General features: G+C 36.5%; 2 protein-coding genes across 4 annotated transcripts; both read right to left on the bottom strand.

Annotated features, from left to right (window-relative positions):
- Positions 1–1,628: 1,628 nt before the first annotated feature.
- On the bottom strand, positions 1,629–6,842 carry LOC124627015 (ATP-sensitive inward rectifier potassium channel 1). Its single transcript, XM_047153336.2, has 2 exons — positions 6,562–6,842; positions 1,629–3,984 (listed from the first exon to the last, which is right to left on the bottom strand). Exon 2 carries the CDS (start codon positions 3,960–3,962, stop codon positions 2,832–2,834), a length of 1,131 nt encoding a protein of 376 aa, XP_047009292.1. The 5' UTR covers positions 3,963–3,984; positions 6,562–6,842; the 3' UTR covers positions 1,629–2,831.
- A 3,646-nt stretch (positions 6,843–10,488) lies between these two features.
- LOC108264339 (sodium- and chloride-dependent GABA transporter 2) lies at positions 10,489–21,590 on the bottom strand. 3 transcript variants are annotated; one of them, XM_053678141.1, is made up of 14 exons: positions 21,341–21,590; positions 20,870–21,004; positions 20,358–20,498; positions 19,795–19,873; positions 17,827–17,959; positions 17,539–17,673; positions 17,026–17,129; positions 16,655–16,779; positions 16,429–16,541; positions 16,161–16,298; positions 15,345–15,411; positions 14,406–14,506; positions 13,805–13,975; positions 10,489–11,371 (listed from the first exon to the last, which is right to left on the bottom strand). In XM_053678141.1, exons 1-14 carry the CDS (start codon positions 21,474–21,476, stop codon positions 11,291–11,293), a joined length of 1,659 nt encoding a protein of 552 aa, XP_053534116.1. In that variant the 5' UTR covers positions 21,477–21,590; the 3' UTR covers positions 10,489–11,290. The 3 variants fall into 3 exon arrangements, with proteins under 3 accessions (XP_053534116.1, XP_053534115.1, XP_053534114.1); XM_053678140.1 differs by having other exon boundaries at positions 15,309–15,411; positions 16,655–16,749; XM_053678139.1 differs by having other exon boundaries at positions 15,309–15,411; positions 21,341–21,589.
- Positions 21,591–23,282: the final 1,692 nt, after the last annotated feature.

Below are 23,282 nucleotides of genomic sequence, written 5' to 3'. Positions count from 1 at the left end.
ACAGTGATTACTTGATTGTGATATTGTCAAAAATGTGCAATAAAGATTATTTTGCAAACAACTTGTTGTTTTATATGATTAACAATACTGATGGATTATAATTTAAAACATTTGTGTCATGCTGGCGTCAACACCAGGAGCTGGTCAAGTTCATATTCACAAATACAAGAAGGACCAGTTAGCTTTTATAATACTAAGATAGGAATTACTATGCCATTATATGCTTATAGGCATATAAACTTTAATCTATCTTTGACATGTCCAAAACTATTGAAAATTTTAATTTTCACATTAAAATTTTGTAATGTATTTTTTAATATTCTTTATTTATTTTTTCCACATTTTAGAATAATAATAAAGACATCAAAATAATAACATGAGCGTAACACAAATGGAACTGTGGGAATTATGTTGTTTGTTGGAAAAAAAAAATCCAAAATAATTCAAAATAATTTAGTATTTTAGCATCTTCAAAGTAGATCCCCTTTTTGCCTAGAATTTACAGAAATGTATTCTCTGCATTTTCTCAACCGGTTTCTTGAGGAATTTCCCTGAGATGCTTTTTAAACCGTATTAAAGGAGTTCCCACCTATGCTACACACTTACTGACTCCTTTTCAGAATATTTCGCTCCAAGTCGTCCGTTTAAAAAAAAGAAAATTGTAAATACAATGTTAGTTTTCTAATGAAAGAAATGAATATGTTGTCACAATTATATTTTGTCCACAACACCGATTTCAAACATTTAATCATACACCTTCAGATCAAAAGGTTTTTAAGATCATGAGAAACATTTCAGTCGAGCGTCCACAAATTTTTGACCGGTAGTGTACATATTATTAACCTATGTGCTATGTAGACGTAAAACACAGATGTTGACAGCCATTATTTCCATGTAAATAAGTAGAAAAAATAACCTATAGGCAAGGAGTGTATTGCCAGGAAACATATGCTGAGAAGGCTGCATGCACTCTACTAGTTCATTTACAAATGATCCACTCTGCTGATCTGGTTTGTATCACATTACTCTCTGAGACAGACAAAAAAGTAGGCTTTAAAATTTGGGTATTGCCCTCATCTTTTTCCATCTATAGTCTAATTTATTGTATGTGTATACATCATCCTGGCGCAGTAAGAAGAACACACGTGTTAATACTACACTAACAGCACATAAATAATCATGCACTAGTACCTGAAAAAATACTTACTTAAATATGAACTAATGATGAGTTAAAGCATGTACTAATCAGAAACTAATGAAGAGCTAACCTTAACTCTGCCATGAGTCTTATAAATTCATGCTTGAATAACGACCACGTTAAGTACATGTTTGTTAGTTAATGTATTCATTTTATTTTTTACTTCCTTTATTACTTATCTTTTCACACTGTAATTATTGTCATTATTTGAAACCTAACTACTAATAATTTTTAATATGACCATTTTTTCATTCAAAATCTGCTTTATGTTGTTCTAGTTTTTGTGTGTACATCAAACAATTGGAGAAATCTTTTAGAATTTTTTTTTTTTTTTTTTTTTTTTTTTTTTGTGATCTGGGAATATACGAACTTCAGTTGTATTCGTATTTATTTGTGTGATTCTGAATGTCCTGAATGTTCAGACCATAGCTGTGAAAAAGAAAAACTTTATTGTGAATAAAAACTAAGACATACAGTATTATGAGGTGTTTTGAACACAATGCTAAACATGTATACAGTTTCAACACTGGATTACTCATTATTGTACAATTAAGCCGTCACAATGTTGGGAAACGGTAAGTGCACTGCAATAGACTAAGTGACCCATCCAGGATGTATTCCAGCAGTGCGTCCTCCACAACCCTGACCAAGACAAAGTGGTTACAGTGGATTAATTAATGATTTAATATTAAGTTATGTGCAATGGTAAAGCAGGCCATTTATAACAGGAGATTATAACAGTACTGGTTAGGGCTAGCCAGGTTAATCCATAGAATCATCAAAATATTGATGGTAGTATTAGATACATTTCATATTTTAGTCCAATAATTCAATATAACAACAATAATCACTTAAGCTGATGTCTAACAAGGTGGAAGAACTTGCACACTCCTCCATGAAGAACATTTCAAATTCTGCTGTATTTTAGACTTGTGCATGCTGACATTGACTTCAGTTCAGACCACAGGGTTTTTATAGGCCTATATTTAAATCCAGAGATAACGATCATTACAGTATTTGTGCTTCTGCAATCATTTCAATGTTTATTTGGGTACATCTGTAGTCATCTGGCTAAAAGATCTATATACTTAAAAGCCCTAATGTCCTGGCAGAGGGAAACAGGCTTTGTACTGAAACCTCTTTTGTTTTACGATGTATCACAAAGGGACTTTATAGCTGTGCAATCTCATTTCTATACCCCAGGAAAACATTGACAAATGCGTTCATTCTTCTGATATACTGACTGAAATTCTAAAAAAAAAAAAAAAAAAAAGTCTGTGGAAATTGCTTATTTACTTTATATTTACATTATTATGCAACAGAATGTGGAACATATTACAGTGTAAACAGTGATCCACAAAGTATGCATTGTATACTTAAAAAAAGAAAAGAAAAGAAAAGAAAAAGGACCAAACAATTTAAAGCTATTGATGGAAGCTTTTGCCAATTTGTGTTTCAGCAATTATGATACACAATCATATTTCATTAGAATATAATAGACACTTTATGCTTTCCATTTTTGGCTACACATTTCACTTCATAGTTACAACTTGTGTCTTTTGCTCATACCACTTTTATAGCCCCTTATTACAAAGTGTCTCCCACAATTAAATCAAACATAAACATGTGCCATTCATGTATTCACAGAACATGACTGATTGACTTGACTGTCAATTTCAATCACTTCAAAACCTGCGTTATCGACCCCATCTTTGGAGAAGTTATGGTGGCCATTCAAATCATGGTAGCAGTATGCACAGTGAGCAGTTGGTACAGGTTCCACTTTGTCAAAGTTGGAGAAGTCTATGCGATATTTGCCCTCTTTACTGCGTGAGACAATGGGGAGGAACTTGTAGCCCCATATGATTTCCCGAGGGAGGTATGAAGTCCTGACTTGGCAGGAAGAGCTGGTGGACTCAGCTGTGCCATCCAAAAACACCACTAACTCAAAGTCCTGCTGATGCAGAGTGTCCACAGCCATTTGGTAGAATGGGCTTGCCTTGTCAATGACATGATATAAGGTTAAGGGGCAGACAAAGAACAAGTTGTCCTTCCCAGCATCCACCAGGAAGTCAATATTGACCTGCTCCATAATGAAGGTTTTTCCTTCAGGTGTGACTCTTGTCCTAATCAGCTTGCCGTAGATTTGGCTGCCGAGCAGCAAGCTTTTGCGAATGTTGGCCACACGTATCTGTAAACTGAGCGTGTCCTGTTTAAAGCAGATAACAGCCGTCTCGCTAAAAGTGACGGCTTTGGCTACTTTCTTGGGCAAGGAAATTTTGGCTATAAGTACACCGCACCAGAAGCAGGCAATGACGATACCAGCAAGAACCTGAACCATGAAGACAGCAATTGCACTAGGGCAATATGGGGTAATCACTCTATAGCCAAAGCCAATAGTCAGCTGTGTTTCCACTGAAAAGAGGTATGCAGTTTTTAAGTCATAGAGATTAAGTACACATGCACTGTGATTAGCTGTTTGGTTTTGCCACCACAAGTCTCCATTATTACGGCCAACCCAGTACCAGATAAGTGTGAAGATAAACCAACTGAAAATGAAGGAGGCCACATAGAAGAATGTTAAGGAATACCAACGAATCTGCACACAGGTGGACCAGATGTCATGCATGTAGGCGAAGCAGGTGCTGTATTTCATTTTGCCATGTTTAATGTTACAGTGTCCGTCTTTGGTTATCAAACGGATTTGCTTATTTCGGCGGCGTGTCACGTAGCGTCTTAGGAACTGACTTAGCGACCAGGGCATTTTTAAGATGTAAGAGATGAGTCTGCAAAGAGAATACAACAGAAAAGCAGAAAATTTACTCATCAGTGATTTCTTTATTAAGTACAGAAAACTGTACCATCATTCATTTAGGTGTACTATATTAAAGCCATGAGAATATTATAAAATGAGGCCATATTGTTTCATTCATTCATTCAATTTTTATTTATATAGCGCTTTTAACATTGGGCATTGTCACAAAGTAGCTTTGCAGAAACAATTATTTGAACAGACATTTTACTAGCTAGGAAACTAGTACTTTAATACTTTACTATAATGGTTACAAATAAGCATGTATTTACACTTAATTAATGCTTTTATATTGATAAATTGACAATGCACTAATCCTTAATGCATAAGCAAATAATGAATGTGATATTGTATAATAGAGTATACATTAATAGCCAACTGTCATAGGTGAATAGCCAGTAATAATGGCAATAGTTGATTATTAACATTTTGTTAATTCATTCTGTAAATTAATATCGTGTCTTGCACTATTGATAAAGATCAATTACATTCTGAAGATTCTCTTCATACACAATGTAGGCTATAAGTTCGGGGTATTTAAATAACAGGACAAAATTCAAGGCCAGCACTGCTAAGAAGTCCAAAAACCAAATCCATTTATTGACATGAGATTATAAAAAATGAAAAAAAAAAATGGATGTAGTGATGATCTCGCAGGAGGATCATCCATGCATGCAGCCTGATTTTACAGCACTATTATAAACTTATTTCATATCAAAGATGAAAGATTTGAGGTATATGAGGTAACACATAGTGGAAACACATAGGCCAATATGAGGTAACACATAGGCCAAATTCCCTTTAGTCATTCATAACAATGCATAAGACCAAGGAATAAATCTGTGATGTGCAGCAAAAGGTTATTTGAGCTTCACAAAATGGGAAGTGGCTATAAGAAAATAGCACAAGCATTGAATAAACCTGGAATTGGACGTATGTCTATATTGTCTCAACGCACTGTGAAGAGGATTGTTTGAGTAGCCTTAAAATCTCCTAGGATCACAGCTGGAGAATTACAGGCGTTAGTTGTGTCTTGGGATCAGAAAGTCTCCAAAACTACAATCCGAAGTCACCTACATCACCACAAGTTGTTTGGAAGGGTTTCAAAAAATAATCCTCTACTCTCATCCAAAAACAAACTCGAGCGTCTTCAGATTGCCAGACACTAGTGGAACTTCAAATGGGATCGGGTTCTATGGTCAGATGAAACCAAAATAGAGCTTTTTGGCAATAAACACCAGAGGTGGTTTTGGCGCACACAGAGAGGTAGCCATATGGAAAAGTACTTCATGTCCACAGTTAAATATGGTGGCGTCTCTTTAATGTTTTGGGGCTGTTTTTCAGCCAGAGGTCCTGGACATTTTATTAGGATACATGGCATCATAGACTATCAAATATCAACAGATTATTAAAACCTGACTGCCTCTGCCAGAAAGCTTAAAATGGGCTGTGGTTGAATCTTCCAGCAGGACAATGATCCAACACATCCATCAAAATCAACACAAAAATGGTTTACTGACCACAAAATCAAGGTCCTGCCATGGCCATCCCAGTCCTCTGACTTGAACCCCATAGAAAACCTGTGGGGTGAACTGAAGAGGAGAGTCCACCAGCCTGGACCTCAAAATTTGAAGGATCTGGAGAGATTCTGTATGGAGGAACGGTCTCAGATTCCTCGCCATGTATTCTCAAACCTCATCAGGCATTATAGAAGAAGACTCCGAGCTGTTATCTTGGCAGTGGGAGGTACCGCAAAGTATTGACTAAAAGGGTGCCAATAATTGTGGCACACCTATGTTTAATAAAGAGATTTTTTTATTTTAAATAAACCTGCGTTTTGTTTGCAATTGTTTGATATCCATGAGAACAGAGAATTCTTGTGAATTTTTTAGCAAAAGATCAAAAGGTTCAATAATAAAGACATTTTTTCACAGCCTTCTGTGTTCATATTTACCAAGGGTGCCAATATTAGTGGAGGGAACTGTGCGTGAGCTAAGGATTAGAGCATGTAATAATCCATTGTTATGAAAGCGTTAATTCACCTTATAGTAAAGCGTTACCAAAAAGTCATACACAAGTCTAAATCATAGATCAAATCGTTTTTTTGTTGTTGTTGTTGTTGTTGTCGTTGTTGTTTTTTATATACACATCACAGTTTGAATTATGTATTGTAACACTGTCGCACATGTCAACTTTTAGTGTGTGTTTATGTGACTCCTATTTTTTCTCCTACACACTTGCCTGTGCTCAAATTCAACATTCATTACATCTACATGTTTTGCATTCCTTTAAAATGTCTGTCCGCTAATATATAATGCTTTCTGTCCTATATTACTAGAAATCTCTTTAATTCCTCTTTGTAAAATATCTTTGATTCGAATAGATGTAATTAAATCTCAAAGTAATTTTCGAATGAATAAAATTAAAGACCAAATCTATGAAACAGAAAGATAAGGTAGCATAAATAGCAACAACAGTATCAAAAAGATTTGACAGTTAGTCCTTTAGGAGAAATTTGTTACAAATAAGTCAGGGTTCTATGTAAACCTACCTGCTGCAGAGCTTTCTATGTAGATATTCAGGAGTTTGGCAAGAAGTAGGTAGAAGTGTGCATCAATATGATATGATTTCTCTCTTCCAGTCTGCCCCACTTTCTCGCCCTTTTTCTATTTGATTAAATGTATCCCTAACTCATTGTCTTAGCTTTTGAATGGTCTCTTTATAGTAGCAAGGCTAAATGTTTACCTCTAAACAGTGATGAACAGTTCAGGTTACTTGTGTTAGGACAGTTTTGGGCTGGGCAGACAGCACACAAACATGACGCACGTTGTACACAGCAAAAGTGTACTTGTTCTCAGAATGTTTGGATTTTGAGAAGCCCATCTATCTTGGAAATTCTTCGGGCATCCTTGTGGTCACTTCCACCTCATAACAGCAGGAAGAAACAAAACAGGAGATAGGGTGATTATCTTATCACTTTGAGACATAATGCCTAGAAATAAATATATGTAGTCTGAAAACAAGAGCATGACAGGCAGATTATTTAGCCAGATATGGACAGTTATCTTGCGTGTCAGGCACTGGTGCAATTTACTGTTTGAGAAGAGAACAAGACAAAGGGATTGGTTGTCCACTGAGCATGAGAAAGTATTTTTCTTTAAGTAAATTTTCTTGCACCTCAATACCGTTATTTGATTCTTTTGAATGTGGTCCTTTTTCGACTAGGGGGTTAATAATAGGTGAAAGATATACCCGGCTCTACAGACTATTATCTGAATGGCAACTGGATAGCTTTTCCATGGACTTTTATCCTAAAAATTGAGACAGATGAAAGTATTGAATATGTGCAAGAAGTGTACTGGAACAGATTTGCTTTTTTTCTTTCTTTCTTTCTTTCTTTCTTTCTTTCTTTTTTAAAAGGCTATGAAAGGCTGTTCTGAAAGACTTGGCCTGCCCTTTCATCTCAGATGCCAAACCTATTGTTTATATGCCATTGTTTGCGATTCCGGTTTCCTGGAAAGGAGCCTCACTGTTTAGTTATCATAATCAATACCCCTATTTTTTTTTTTGTCACAAAACAAGAAAGAACACAACATACATATTATCACTGAAATACCATTGACGAATATTGATAACAAGAATTCCCAGTCTTCATGGACATTGTCTTCATCTGTGTTTTCAAAGGAAGTGTAACCTAACTAGTTTGCATTGAAAGAATACTTTTTATTTGAGAAGAGTGGATTTAAGGCAGAGCGTTAATAAATCATATCTGTAAGTTAGGAAAATTGCTGTGACATTTGAGTATTTATCTTTTATTTTTACAAAAAAGTACTTTATTTTATGTTTTGACCATGTTTCTTTGGCCATTTGATTTTCTTATACCTATCTACTACATTTTACAGTGGCTCAGTGGCATTTGCACTTAAGAATGCCAATGATGAAACGGAAGAAGAAGAAGAAGAAGAATAAACAATAGAAGAGCAAGACAACAGCTTTCAAATGTAATAAGGGCATACTGATAAAATAATTAACCATAGATTCACTGTAAAGCTGGATAAGTTAACTCAAAATTTGAGGAAACTAATTACCTCAAAATTTGTAAGTTGTTAAATCAATTTCTTTAAGCCAAATAGACTTAAATAGAGTTAATTGAGTTAAACTTTTGTTATATACTACACTATCCGCTTTTATAGTGTTGAGTATGTGTTCCCATACCCAACATTGATCAATAGCTGAGAAAGCAGAGAGGATATATTATGTGTCATTTGACAGAAATGAGGAAAAGAGATGCACTACTCAGACCAGAGACATGATACACACTGCAAAACCAGATAAGTTCATTTAACTCAAAAAAATTGAGGAAACTAATTACTACAAAATTTTTAAGTTGATAAATCAATTTCTTCAAGCCAAATACACTTAAATATAACAAGTTTGAGTTAAATGAACTATCCGGTTTTACAGTGCAGTATTACACTAGTATGTCATAGACTCATATTACATTACATTACATTACATTTATGGCATTTGGCAGACACACTTATCCAGAGCAACTTGCATGTATCTCATTTATACAGCTGAGCAAGTGAGGGTTAAGGACCTTGCCCAAGAGGCCCAACAGTGGTAGTTTGGCAGTGCTGGAGCTTGAACTCCTGACCTTCAGTAACCCAGAGCCTTTAACCACTGAGCCACCACTGCCTATAAAGGTTTGGGGAGAACCATATTGTTCCTTATTCTCATGATGTTTATTTATGACTACAGTACGTATTTATTCTGACAATCCTGGAGCTCGATGCAAAAGCTTTATCTATGCTGGTGAGGCAGGATTCGGTTTCAGTTTCAAGATTCCGTTTACTTGGTGGTCACAATAAAGGAACATTATAGCCCACAGAGCTGTAATGAAATTACCAAGGCAAAGAGGAGGAAACTCAGCCAGGGTTTGTCTACAGGCATCCAACAGTTGGTACACATTCTTGCATACTTTGATGCACTTAAATCAATAGTTAGCTCTATTAGAATGCAACGTGCAATAATTTGTTAATTTGTATTTTTCATGTTTATTAAGGGCAGTGGTGGATCAGTGGCTAACTGTGCACTCTAACCCTGACTTCCTAACAAACTGGGATATGCGAATAAAGACTTTCTTTGTTACATCTTTGTTCTATTTGACCCACTTGTGTGTGGATAATTTAACAGACAGTAGAACTAACAAGCAGAGACCAGCATGTTCTCACACCTACAAACACTTTATATGAAAAGTTATGGTTGTTAAAGTTAGGGCTAAGGGTGGGGGATTGTACCTGTTCTGACAATGTTCATTCATGTAAAACTGAATGAAATCCAACCACTTTGGCCTGCACTGATTTGAAAGCATGTTCACCTGGGAGAACCTGAATGCTTTAATGCTCATGTGCAACAAGAAAGATATTCTCATGAGCTTGGACAGTGATACTGTTATCATCCAAGGTGCTGAGCTGAGTGCATTTCAGGAACCAATACTGAAATGGCTTAATTTAATTACATTTGGCAACTACTTTTATGCAATGCAACATAAAACTAAACTAAGCATTTGGAGTTTAAGAGCCTTGAAAAGTGGCAACTTGGTAGTGACAGAACTTGAACTCTCAACCTTCCAATCAATATCTCAAAGCCACAACCACAGAGAAAAATCTGGGGAATTAAAGAAATAAAGAAATTAAATTTTTACCAAAAATATTCTACATACAGTACATACATTTGAGGTCATACGTTTACATATGCCTTGTAGAGTGAAGAGGGCTGACTAGTCTCCGGTTACCAAGTGCCCTCTAGTGGTCATCTGAGGTGTGACATAATATAGATATACACTACATGGCCAAAAGCTTGTGGATACCTGGCCATTACACCCATATGTGGTTCTTCCACAACTGTTGACATGGATTTGGAAGCACATAATTGTACAGGATGTCTTTGTATGCTTTAGCATTACAATTTACCTTAACTGGAACTAAGAGGTCCAAACCAGTCCAAGCATCACTATGCCCCTATGAACAAAATGAGGTCCATGAAGTCATGGTTTGTCAAGTTTGGAGCCGAACTCAAGTGCCCCATCTTCAACTCCACTGAACACCTTTGGGAATAACTCAAATACCGACTGCACCCCAGGCCTCCTCACCTGACATCAGTGACTGACCTCTTGTGGCTGAATGATCACAAATCCCTACAGCCACGCTCCAAAATCTAATGGAAAACCTTCCCAGACGTGTGGAGGTTATTATAACAGCAAAGGGGGACTAAATCTAGAATGGGATATTCAACCAGCACATTGGTCAGAATTTAATGGTCAGGTGTCCATGAACTTTCAGACTTTTGGAAAAAAGTTGGACTTTTAGGTCAGAATAACCAAAGACAGATTAACCATCGGTCTTTGCCCAGGGTACACTAGGTCCAGTGGGATGTGAGCTGGAAGTTTATAAATGAAAGAATGATAGTTTTCAAATGGAAAAAATGATGATTTATTAAGCAATCTTACTGGTTTTATTTTTAAGGTAATACAGACATGCATCTGGGTATCTTATCGTTTCTTTTATGTGATGTCTGGCTAATACATACAAAAGCTGAGTAGTGGATTAGTTACCAAAAAAAAGAGAAAGAACTGAGAGAGATAGCAACATTGGCCAAGGTACCAGTGACATCAATCCATTTTAAATTGTTAGTTGAGATTTTATTTTAGATGGTAGTGGAGAACCGAGCACTGCTGTTAACTGAAACTGAAACAATGCTGAAATAGTGAACAATGCCAAGGATTCTGTCAAGACTGCTAATACCAACACTGCCAGTATTCACATTACAGCATTCACATTAGAGCCTTTGGCATGGACAGCATGCGTCGCAGGGGAGCGTGGGGGCCTCCAGGGTGTATCAGCCAAGTTGTTTTGTTGTTTTTTTTAATCCAGTTTTTAATCCATCCTTGACCACAAAGCAGTTCCATGTTCCAGTGCCCACAAGGGTCCTGCCTGTCTTGCCCAGGTCTTTGGCATGGAGAGTCAGACCCGCAGGCCCGCAGCAAGCTTCTGAGTGCTGCCCACCCATCTTGTGGATCGGCCCTAATCCAATATCGGTGATGATTAACAACTATCATGACAGTTATAACAAGTTTGAGTTAAATTTTTGTTATATTTAAGTGTATTTGGCTTAAAGAAATTGATTTATAAACTTAAAAATTTTGAGGTAATTAGTTTCCTCAAATTTTTTGTGTTAGATGAACTATCCGGTTTTACAGTGCAGTACTGTTGGCTTTGTCAAACTGCTGATTGCATTCTAGCTCTCTGCATCTGGGTCAATGGTAACTTGCTGTCAGGACTACACAGGTAAAGCCAGCGCTGTGAAGAGATGCAAGTTCATTTATTCTTTATATGTTTATATTATTCAAAGTATAAATTAGGATATAATAAAATATAATAAACAATAAAATATGAATGTAAGTAATATAGTAAAATCATAAAAACTTTTTTTTAATCAGGTATTTTTATAAATTTACTATGACATTAAACTCAAAGTTGCATACTTGTGCACACCTACTTTTAAAATCCAAACCTCAGACAGTGCCTTTCATAATTATTCACCCCCTTTTCCGCATTTTGTAGCATTACATCCTGGAACTAAAATGGACACAATTGGGATTATATTATGTTATGAATCTACACAAAATGATCACATCAGGATCCACTTCGGGACTATAGCCACCACTCCCCAATCCACTCCAGAACCACCATGAACTTAGTGATTTATCTCACTCACCTGATCACTAGCAAACTTGGTTCACGTTAGTAGCACATTTGTGAAACAGTACGTATTTAAGTAATTCTGTTTCATTTATTCTTTTACTTAAACGTAAAAGACAGACTCCATTAGCATGACCATAGGTGCCATTCACAATTAAGTGGTCACCTTCTTCAACCTCCTAAGGTATAGGAGGGTACCATAAGGTAGTTCTCAACTTACCCTGGTTATATCTTCACACCTCTATGAACTGGCAGTTAGGATAGATGACAGTCTGGTCTACTCGCTACTGGAAGGAAGGCCTCAAGTTGCCGAGACATATTTCAATGCATTCCACATCCATAGAGAGCCCAGTCTACAATCCACCTCATACTCTGACATATATCCTCTGTTCTGCACTGTAACACATTTCTGTAGTTTTGTACAGCATTATTACTGTACCATGAACGAATGCTTACTGTAGAACCTGTATACAACACGTTGCTCTAGATCTGCAGAGTATCATGGTCAAATTTCATCGAAATTTGAATTGTAGGTGAATTCTACAGTAAACATAATTTTTCCTGGGAATCACAATACAGTAAGTTTGGGCTGGATTTTTTTTTTTTCAGCAGTAGAAACAATAATCTATCTTTTGCATTATTTCCAGCACATATGAGAATAAGGATATGCTGATGGCCAAGAGCTTACTGACAAGATTTTTGTTGCAAGAGCTTACTTACAAGATTACACACTTTCTTCAACCCTTGGCTTCAGCAAGGTAACTTCGGTCATTATTTTTGCAATGCTACATTATGTTTCCTTTAGTAAAGTTACGTAAAGTTATTTAAGACTGCACTGGGAGAGAGAGATAGGCAGAGGAACCCTCCTTAGCTAGTAAGCTATTGTGCATAATATTCACAAAATAAACTGTTTGCACATGAAATTTGAATCGATTTTGTTATCTGGTGTGTGTGGTTGTGTGTAGGTGTGGGTGGGTGTATACTGTTGTATCATGCTACTGGAAACTACAGGAAAGTCATGTTGTTTACAAAACAAAATAAAAAATGTTTCCAAAATGAAAAATACAAATTAAAATCTAATTAGTGTCTATGTGTTGTCCATTTTACAATGTTGAAAGTTGAACGACGTTATAGAATAAATGTCATATATATGACAAAAATAGTGTCTTCAATTTCCAGTACACAAAATGAATGCAGTAATGCCTGTTACTGTAATCTTATATTTGCTCTGATAAAAAATTAAATAAAAAAAATACAGCATCCTATTACTCTGATGGCAGTAAGAGTACTGTAATTATTACTGTAATAGCAATTACGGTATTTTATAGGTACTGTGTTTAAATGTACAGTAAGCATACTGTGGAATGTACTATAGAAACTTACTAGATAATTGCTGCAAGCCAGTTACTGCACATTTCTTTTTCACAGTGTTCTTTTTACAGTGTGAGACGAGAATAAAGCTATTGAGTATATTTATGTTTTTTTTTTTTCATCCCTCCACATTACCAGATTCTGCTTGATTGTTTTTAGTCAAGAAAAAACAAGGTCTCTCCCATGCATAGAGGTTTGAACTAGAAATACCAGCTGTTAAATACCAGTATGCACTTTTTCATCAGCCATCATTCAACTGTGCAATTCCTGTTCTTTTTCACCAAGTTGACCAGAGCATATAACCTTATTCACATCCGCAGAGGCAACGAATGGAAGGTTGCTTTTTCCACCACTAGGGCTATCTGAGTACTTGATTTATTTACAGTATATGGAGATCATGTGAAACTTTAATGGTGCAATCTAATCTAATTATCATCTAATTACTTGACAGCTGATAGCAAGAGGCTGCACCAGAACTAATTAATGTGTTTTTTTGTTTGTTTGTTTTTGTTTTTTTTTCTTCCCCCGACTTCAGTATTATAGGCTATTTTGTGTGGATTTATATAATCACAGTTAAGTCCATTTCAGTTTTTCAGTGACACTAAAAATGTGGGAAAACTTCAAGGAGAGTGTAAACTATTCCTTTGTGTCTGTCCTCACCTGTCTGAGGCTCCCTTTCAATGTGCAGAGGCGGCCCAATGCCCATCCAGGAACCAGCATCATTGAAGACAGAGCCATCAACCAGCCCAGTGCATACGCCCAGTCTGGGTACACGTACCAGCGGTTGTATTTCAAAGGCTGATAGTCAACCAAAAAATATATGAAACATACCTTGGGATACAGAGAGAAGTTATGGTTAATGGAAAACAAAGTACATAAATGGCAACAGGGAACAATAGCATATTGGTGAAAAAAGTCCAATATTGAACATAAGTCATATTTTCTGGTGCACTGTCCAATCTGTCAACAAACTGCTTTAAGTTCAGCACTACCAGTTCAAGATATTTGTTTTATATAAATGCATGTCTTTAAATACACACAGTAAATACAAAAAAATATATATGTAATGATTTTTGAGGACAATATTAAATATATTTTAAAAGGTCATTTTTTTGAGAGGTAAGTCGATTCCAGATTTCTGAACTGAGATAAAACTGTAAAGATGGTAAATATCTGATCTGTAGCTTTTCGTGACTATAAATATCAGATTATCCATTATACTTTAAACAAGAATGAAGCAAACACACAGACAAAAGCTTACCAGTAAGAGAACTGGGGTGACATATTTCCAGCACATCCGAAAGATGATGTTAGGGTATGACCCTGTCATATCTTCAATGACCTCAGACATTCGTCCAGCGCCTTGAAGAATTGACACCATAGAAAAGGTGGTGGATGTGTGGAGGTATTAATTAATTAATTAATTAATGACATTGACTTTTTTTATGTCTATATATTCAGTGAAGGCTTACATCTTAAACATTTAATCTTGTCTTGACATGTGTGAAATAATACTCTGTGTGCAGAGTAAGAATAAATGGTAAATTTATGTTTTGTCACTGCACTATTGGACATTACACATAAAAAAGGATCAAATGTGCACAATGACATGACATTTGACCCTACATTAGATAAAACATAGGGAATCTGTAAAAAAAATAAAATAAATAAATAAATAAAAATAATTTAAAAAAAGGAATTCCTGGAATTCCTCCAATTCCTTACGGGGACCCTAATCACTGGACTAATTGACATCCGAACATATACTTATGTTCATAACCAACACTGGATAATTTTCTTTATTCTTTATTTTCTATTAAGCTTTTTGCTCTGATTTTACCTTCAGTAAATTAAATCCATGCTACTAATTATTTACTTTTGCCGTAAATACTTTTCGCATTACTCTTGGTAAGACTCTTCCCATTACTTGTAACAGAGTTGTCATTTGTCTCATTTTGCCTGATCCTAACGGGTTTTGTGTTATTCTAGGAAAATTATCTTATGGAAATATTAATTGGAGAGCAGATACGATCGCAAATTCGACCGTAACCATAATCTATGTAAATTTTTACAAAAATTAACGTGGGTTTTTTTTTTTCTTTTGTTTTTTGCATCTTTGTACATTAGAAATATATACATTTATTATGAATTGTAAATTTTGTACCGAAGACCCAGCCCACTGCCAGGCACTGAAACACACAGATAAAGACGATGCATACTCCATTACAGGTGTAGTAGTCAAACAGCTGAAACACATACATCCCCCCCTGCAGGAGAGAAGAAAGCTGCATTAGAAAAGAAAATGCAAGTGCTAGTAATCATAACATGTTCCCACAGGTTATGGACTGATGTTCTATGGAGCCATGAAGATAATTAAATTCACCCCCTATCCTGAATCTATCCTGAATTTTTGGAACCTCAGGTGCTACAGCTGCACTACATACAAATAAATTCAAAGTTTTTATCAGGGCCTAACTGACAATAATTTGGTTTCTACCAGGGAGCATGCTGGCTTAGTGTTTCGCACATTTGTCTCATGCCTGCAGGGTTGGGGGTTCAATTCCCTCCTCCGCCCTGTGTGCACGGAGTTTGCATGTTCTCCCTGTGCTTTGGGGATTTCCTCCAGGTATCTCCTCCAGTCCAGAAACAGGTTGATTGGCATCTCTAAATTTTATGTAGTGTGTTTGTGTGTGATTGTGCCCTGCATTGGCTTGGCACCCTCTCCAGGGTGTCGACAATGTCCCCAGGGATAGGCTCCAGGCTCCCCATGACCATGTAGGATAAGTGGTACAGAAAATGGATGGATGGATGGTTTTCACCAACTTCTATAAACAATCAAATAAACTCAGGTGTCAACACAAAACAACACAACATTTCAATACGTAGTCATTTGCTGCAGATGAATCAATCTTAAATATAATGCATTCCATTTACAACTATGCTTCTTCTTCAGTTACTGTATACCTTTCTGAGTACATCGAGCTTCAGATGGGTCAGTTTTTCTCATTGTCCTTACCTCTGTGACCATGATGAGTTGGCAGAAGAAACAGAAAACACAGAAGAGAAGCAGGAAGATCTCACGCCGTCCAGTTCTACGCAGCACTCGGGGAAACATGTCCGTCACTGATGTAATCATCACCTCCATTGTAATAAACTGGACCACAGCACAAGTACAGCAGTATGATGAAACAGTAAAAGGTTTGTGTGTGTGTGTGTGTGTGTGTGTGTGTGTGTGTGTGTGTGTGTGTGTGTGTGTGTGTGTGTGTGTGTGTGTGTGTGTGGACCTGTGTGTCCAGACCCAGAAGAATAATCATAAGGAAGAAGCACACAGCCCACAGCTGAGGAAGAGGCATCATAGCAACTGCCTGAGGATACGTTATGAAAGCTAGGCCAGGACCTGAAGAAAACACCTCATCTTGTTTCCCTTTATTTATATTTAGTGTAAAATTACCAAAGCAAATTTCATCATATTGCCGAACATCCTAAACCTGTATATATAATGGGTGATACCTGACTCAGCCACATCCTCTATAGGAACACCTTGCACATGAGCCATGAAGCCCAGAACTGAGAACACTGCAAAGCCTGCTACAAAACTGGTGCAACTGTTGAGCAGACACAGCCAAAAGCAGTCCCTAAAACACATACATACATATACATAATTCTATAGAATTATAAGACATATTATAAAGTATGTAATGGATTTTTCATATTCATACATGTTTTTTAATTTGCTGTCACTCCTGGGTGAATGTGAGATTGAGTTTCATTTGATTCTCATTTGTATAAGTACAGTTATTTTATAGTAAGTTGGTTGCCTCAGATAGAAACTTTCCGACGTATTTGACAAAATGTCAGGAATTGTGTAATGTTCAGTTCACCTGTAGCAGTTGTTGTTGTATTGGTTGTAGCTGCCTAGTACAGTCAATACACCAATACCTATACTGTATGAGTAGAAAATTTGACTGGCTGCCTCCATCCATACCTGCACATCCACCCAAACACGACAGAGAAATGAACAATGGCAGTGATTACCAAACTACAACTTTGATACCTGATTTTTGTTTTATATGCCAAGAATTTGTCAACCATTTGCTTCAAAATATGCCTTTCATAATTACAAGATTTCATCAAATGTAAGAGTTTAAAAATAAATCAGGTATAAAATAGACAATCAGCCAGAGTGGCAAAATTCATATTATGTATTAATAAAATCCTTATGAATAACAATCAAGCATCAAAGATAATTAAACACCCCAATGCCATATACAGAAGAAAAGAGAATACACCCTCCTTCAATTCTATAAACAACTAAAAAATGATTTCAATATGTGAGTCTTTATGTACTGTTTTTCACCATGACTATCTATTTGCATGTGGTGCGGCTGCAGCACCTGAGGCTCCAACAGCCGTTGAAAGTCAGGATAGAGGTAGAATTTAATACCCAACATGGCCCCAGGCAGAGTTAGTCCACGAATCAGCAACACCAGCAGCATCACATAGGGCAACGTTGCTGTAAAATATACCACCTGAGAAGAGAGGATATAGAATATATGATGTAAAGTAGACCTTACTGTTTCATACTGCTTTATGACCATAAATGTATAAATGTATAAATTTGCCATTTTAAGAATTGATATGTAATTCATAGCTAAGTACAGAATAAAAGTATATGAACACACCTTCCCTGTAGACTTGACTCCTTTCCAGATACAGAAATAGCAGAGGATCCACATTGCAATTAGACATAAGACAGTCTCATAGTTGACCTTTCCAACATGTTCAATGCCTTTAGAGATAGAAAGCACTCTTCTCCTGTGGAGTGAATGTGATCAATTAAAAATAATAGAATAACAGAATAATATTCTGTAACATTTTGTGACTCATGTAGTGTTATCTGTCGATGTGCTTAAGCATAATGCGGCATCCACTGTTTCAACCAGGGATGTCACTAGAGATTCGGGGGGGGGGGGGGGGGGGGGGGGTTTAAATGTAAAATGTACCAATGTAAAATGTTTAAACAGTAAACTGTGTCGTGTGTGGATCCTTCGCTCACCAACAGAACGGCTCGATTAAAGTGTATACAAGTATGATTTCGGAAGTTCAATTTCGGTATGATTTCAGTTTGACTTGGATTTCACTCCAATTTGTACTTGGACTTGCATATGTATTTGGACTTGTCTCTGTCTTGGACATTGATCTTTCTAAATATGGTCTTGGTCTCAACCAATATATAAAAAAAAATGTTTGTGTAGTCTTTTATTTTTGCATGTACAAAGTTTGACAGAGGAAAGTTTCTTTTTCTAGAAAACATAGCCTAAATATTGGCACAACACGTGCATAAAGCCAATAATTTGAAGTAATGTTTGGCCTCATATAGGATTTGATGGTTTTCAAACCGTCAATTTTGACTTTGCATTGCTTTCATTTGAACTTAATCTTAATCTTGACTTTGACCTTATTTTTCTTGACTCGATTTCTGTTTGTCCAGCACTGGACTTGTCTTGGACTTGACAGAAGCATTGTTTATGACAGCCCTTCAACAAACATCCCTTTCTGTGTAAAAAACTTGAAATGGCAAGCTGGCAACCTAGTACACATGTTCAACAGCACTTTTCATCCAGGAAGTCTTATAGATATTGGATTTAACTACGTTATAAAAATGACAACCTTTAGTCCATTTACATGTACAGTATCTCACAAAAGTGAGACCCACTTAAGTGTTTCCCAGCTAGAACATCCAAATTTAAAATGTTACGGTGTATCAGAACTATCCAAGCATTTCTAGAATTACCCAAATAATGTGCAACCAAATCTGCTCTGTCTGTATGAGCTGTTTAAGAAAATTTGAACATAGCAGTAGTGGATTCATAGCCAGACTAGTACACAATGATTTTCATATGCAACAGCTCAAGGCACTAATTGTGCCCAATTTGGTCATTTTCAGTTAGGGGTGTACTCACTTTTGGTGTCAGCAGTTTAGACATTAATGGCTGTGTGTTGAGTTATTTTGCGTGAACAGCAGATTTACACTGTTACACAAGCTGTACACTCAATAGTTTACATTGTAGCAAAGTGTCATTTCTTCAGTGTTGTCACATGAAAAGACATAATCAAATATTTACAAAAATGTGAGGGGTGTACTCACTTTTGTGAGATACTGTACATGCAATGTGAGGGAAATTATGCATTTTTACTTTGTAATAGTTTTGTTCTTGTTCTGTTCATGTTCATGGTCAGTGGTCAGTGATCTGCATTTATATAGCGCTTTTATCCAAAGCGCTTTACATTGTTTCTCATTCACACACTCACACACCAATGGTAGCAGAGCCGCCATCTGAGGATAACGTCAAAGAAGGTCATGTCCTGTCATTTAAAATAGTACAGAATGTTTATCTGCTTACAGAGACAAATATGTTATTCTCTTAAGGGTTTGACCCTGAAACAAAGCCTGTTTGAATTGTTTCAAACTACTCCTTATCAGTTAATAAAAGTGTATCATGCAAAGTGCCTCAGAGTGCTCTCATTATTCTATCCTGTTTTCTTCTGTCCTGCATTCTATTATCCTGTATTCATCCTTCTGTAATAAACCTTTTCACCTGAGAGGACAAGTCTGCGTGTGTTGTCTAATTTCTATGACAGCAACTTACTCCCAAAATTCAGTGGCTGCTGGTGTTGAGTTGGCCTGTCTTGTCCAGTTAAGATCATTTCCAATAGCTATACAGTCATCTAAGATAGATAGATAGATAGATAGATAGATAGATAGATAGATAGATAGATAGATAGCATTGTTATTATTATTATGTATATTTGGAAATTTGCATTCATGAAATATGAAGGATTTTTTAACATTTATTTATTTATTTTGCAGTTTGTCCCAAGGTATACTGGCTATAGGTATTTATATATTACTATTTGTACATGAGGTGTGTTAAAAATGGATTCTTAGAGAAGTACACTGCAAAATATATAACATTATATTAAGACACACTTAAGTGTTTCCCAGCTAGAACATCCAAATTTAAAATGTTGCGGTGTATCAGAACTAACCAAGCATTTCTAGAATTACCCAAATAATGTGCAACCAAATCTGCTCTGTCTGTATGCGCTGTTTAAGAAAATTTGAACATAGCAGTAGTGGATACATAGCCAGACTAGTACACAATGATTTTCATATGCAAGAGCTCAAGGCACTATTGATTCTGTTTTATACCTGTGTTCCAGATGTTATCACAGCTGGCCCAGGGAAGCTGAAACTTGAAGGATAAGACCAAATAAAGCAGTGCCCAGGCAAGTATTATGATGTATAACATGCAGCTATAGAGTACAAGCAACTGAGTGGCATATCCAACACCTGACAAAGGACAAAAAGACAATAATTTAGAATGAAGTTCTTAACAGTACACAGGTCAAATATTTCCAATAAAGCCATTTCCATCTAATGTTTTTCTACGGCCTTATAATGTCTTGAATTTATGCAGGTAAAAAAAGAAAGAAACAATGTATGTACAGGGGGAAGAAACCTACACATTGAAAATGAGTGCGCTACATTTGTACAATACTTCAGATTCTACTAATCTGTGCAGAGACGGCACTAAACTACAACCTTTTAGAACCTTTGTGTGAAAAGGCTATATATATATATATATATATATATATATATATATATATATATATATATATATATATATATATATATATATATATTTAAAAGAACTGTGTCACCCTTAGCCAGTGGACAAATATGCTGCCAACAGGTGATGCCACCCTCTTGTGTGTACTGTCCCATAGCTGTCTCCAGAAGGAATAGTGGCAAACCACAGGTCACAGCAAGCACCAGGTAAGGCACCAAGAATCCCCCTGATAACACATGAACATATCAAACTCATACTAAACTTCATACATTAATCTTCAGTAACCAGAAGGATCCCAGCAACACTGGGTACAAGGCGAGAGAATTCTCCCCCAGATGTGTCACCAGTCTGTCGCGGGGCATCATACCGAACATATCAAAAATATTTAATAAAATAATTTATATGAATCTATATCAGGACTTATCAAATCTGAAAATACATCAACTAAAGTAATGTTTTCTTTTAACATACTAGAATCCTATTTATTTATCCTTCATTTGTAATATTTAAACATACCTCAATAAAGACCAATAAATATGGTTATCTGTTTCAGTGCGCTTACCCCCTCCATTCCTATAGCAGAGGTAGGGGAATCTCCAAACATTGCCCAGACCCACTATGTCTCCTGCTACAGCAAGAAAGAATTCTGTTTTACTAGCCCAATGTCCTCTCTCCTTTACTTTCCTTTTTTCCACCATCTCTTCATGTATTTGCGTGTTCGGCTTCTATTCCACTTCTGCCACTATTGTTTGTATTTATACGTCTCCTTCCTTCTTCTTATGACTGGGGTCCTAGGCTGTGAACCAATCATTTACCAGACATCCATATCTCTCTCTCTCTCTCTCTCTCTCTCTCCCTCTCTCTCCCTCTCTCTCCCTCTCTCTCTCTCTCTCTCTCTCTCTCTCTCTCTCTCTCTCTCTGTGGGTGTGTGTGTGTGTGTGTGTGTGTGTGTGTGTGTGCATGCACTGAGTGCAGAGCAAAAGCATGCAGAGCTCTCTGGTGTCTTGCCAGTTTTTTACTTGATTTCATTTGTATCATTTGTTTCCTACTGGACTAAATAATGAAAGCATTAATATATTAAGTCAAATAAACAAGCTGCAAATAGCTGAAAGTGGGAGAGAGTGAGCGCGATGCCATGGCCTCTGAGGCCAGCGGGAGATGCTGTCTCTCCTGCATGCCGTCATCACAGACACCGAAGGTGGTGTTAGAGCTAAACCTGCTGCAGATGATAGCATTAGTAATGAGCCTCAATGACTGCACTGACCCTGTAAAGCAGCAGCAAATGAAGAAACCACAGAACCCACACAAGAACACACCGAGACAAAAACACACTGCTTTATTGTTAAAGAACAATAAAGCTGAGCTGCAAACAACACTAGAGAAGATGGACAAGGTGGTAGAATCGTCCAAGCAGCCACAGCACAGTGTTGTGATGCAGGAGAATGAGGGCTCAGAATACAGCGCAGGAGCTACAGGAGAGGAACCGCTCACAGACATGGACGAGGCAGACGTCAACCTGGATCAGCCAAATAACTTCGACTTTTCAGAACAACCTGAACAACTTTACACCACAGAACAGATTAAGTCATTTTTAGACTTGATTAAATATATATATATATATGTGTGTGTGTGTGTGTGTGTGTGTGTGTGTGTGTGTGTGTGTGTAAATATACACTGATGCATTAAAGGCGTCTTAAAAATCAAAGTCTCTCTCTCTCTCTCTCTCTCTCACACACACACACACACACACACGCACACACACACACACACTGCCCTTCCTCTATTTCTCTAATTCTCTTGTATTATTTTTGCATGTGTGGGTGTATAGTGGCCTCCACTAATATTGGCACCCATGGTCAAGGCCGTAACCACATCCTGAAATAATTTGGTGGGGGTGGGGTCACAAATGTAATGATCCTTTTTAGTTCTCTATGTAATAAAGGCCCAACTATTTATATATACATTATTTATATATACAATGCAAGACATTTATATTTAGGACCAAAATAACTACAGTAAGGTCATTGTGTATTACAATAAATACAAAAACTAGTTAGATTAGATGGTTTATTATATTTCAGATTTACTTGCTCTCTACCCCCAGGAGGACCTTTCACCTTATTATGCACAGATATAGTGAATAATATGTTCCAAATAGTAGAGCAAACCAAATTTAAATTACAAAACTTCCACTGTGTACATACTGCTAACCTTTTTCCTATTCCTGTCAGCTTACACTATTTTTCTGCTGTCCCAAAGAAAAAAAATACAGACTAGCATCAAAATACAATGGTTTCAGACACTTGAGGGTTTATTGTCCAGAAAAGAGAATTAAAGGAATTTAAAAAAATTGTTAAAGAACTAGATTTACAAATAATATATTTTTATTTTAATAAATGACTTTGTCCTAACCACAACCTAAAAACATACTTGAGTCAAATCCACACGTTTGACCATGTTCTAGTTGAAGTCTGAGGATGATAACGCTCCCACTTTTAGTTTTA

Source organism: Ictalurus punctatus, chromosome 4 (genome assembly GCF_001660625.3).
Source record: "Ictalurus punctatus breed USDA103 chromosome 4, Coco_2.0, whole genome shotgun sequence".
Classification (NCBI taxonomy): domain Eukaryota; kingdom Metazoa; phylum Chordata; class Actinopteri; order Siluriformes; family Ictaluridae; genus Ictalurus; species Ictalurus punctatus.
This window is presented reverse-complemented; position numbering and strand designations above follow the sequence as displayed.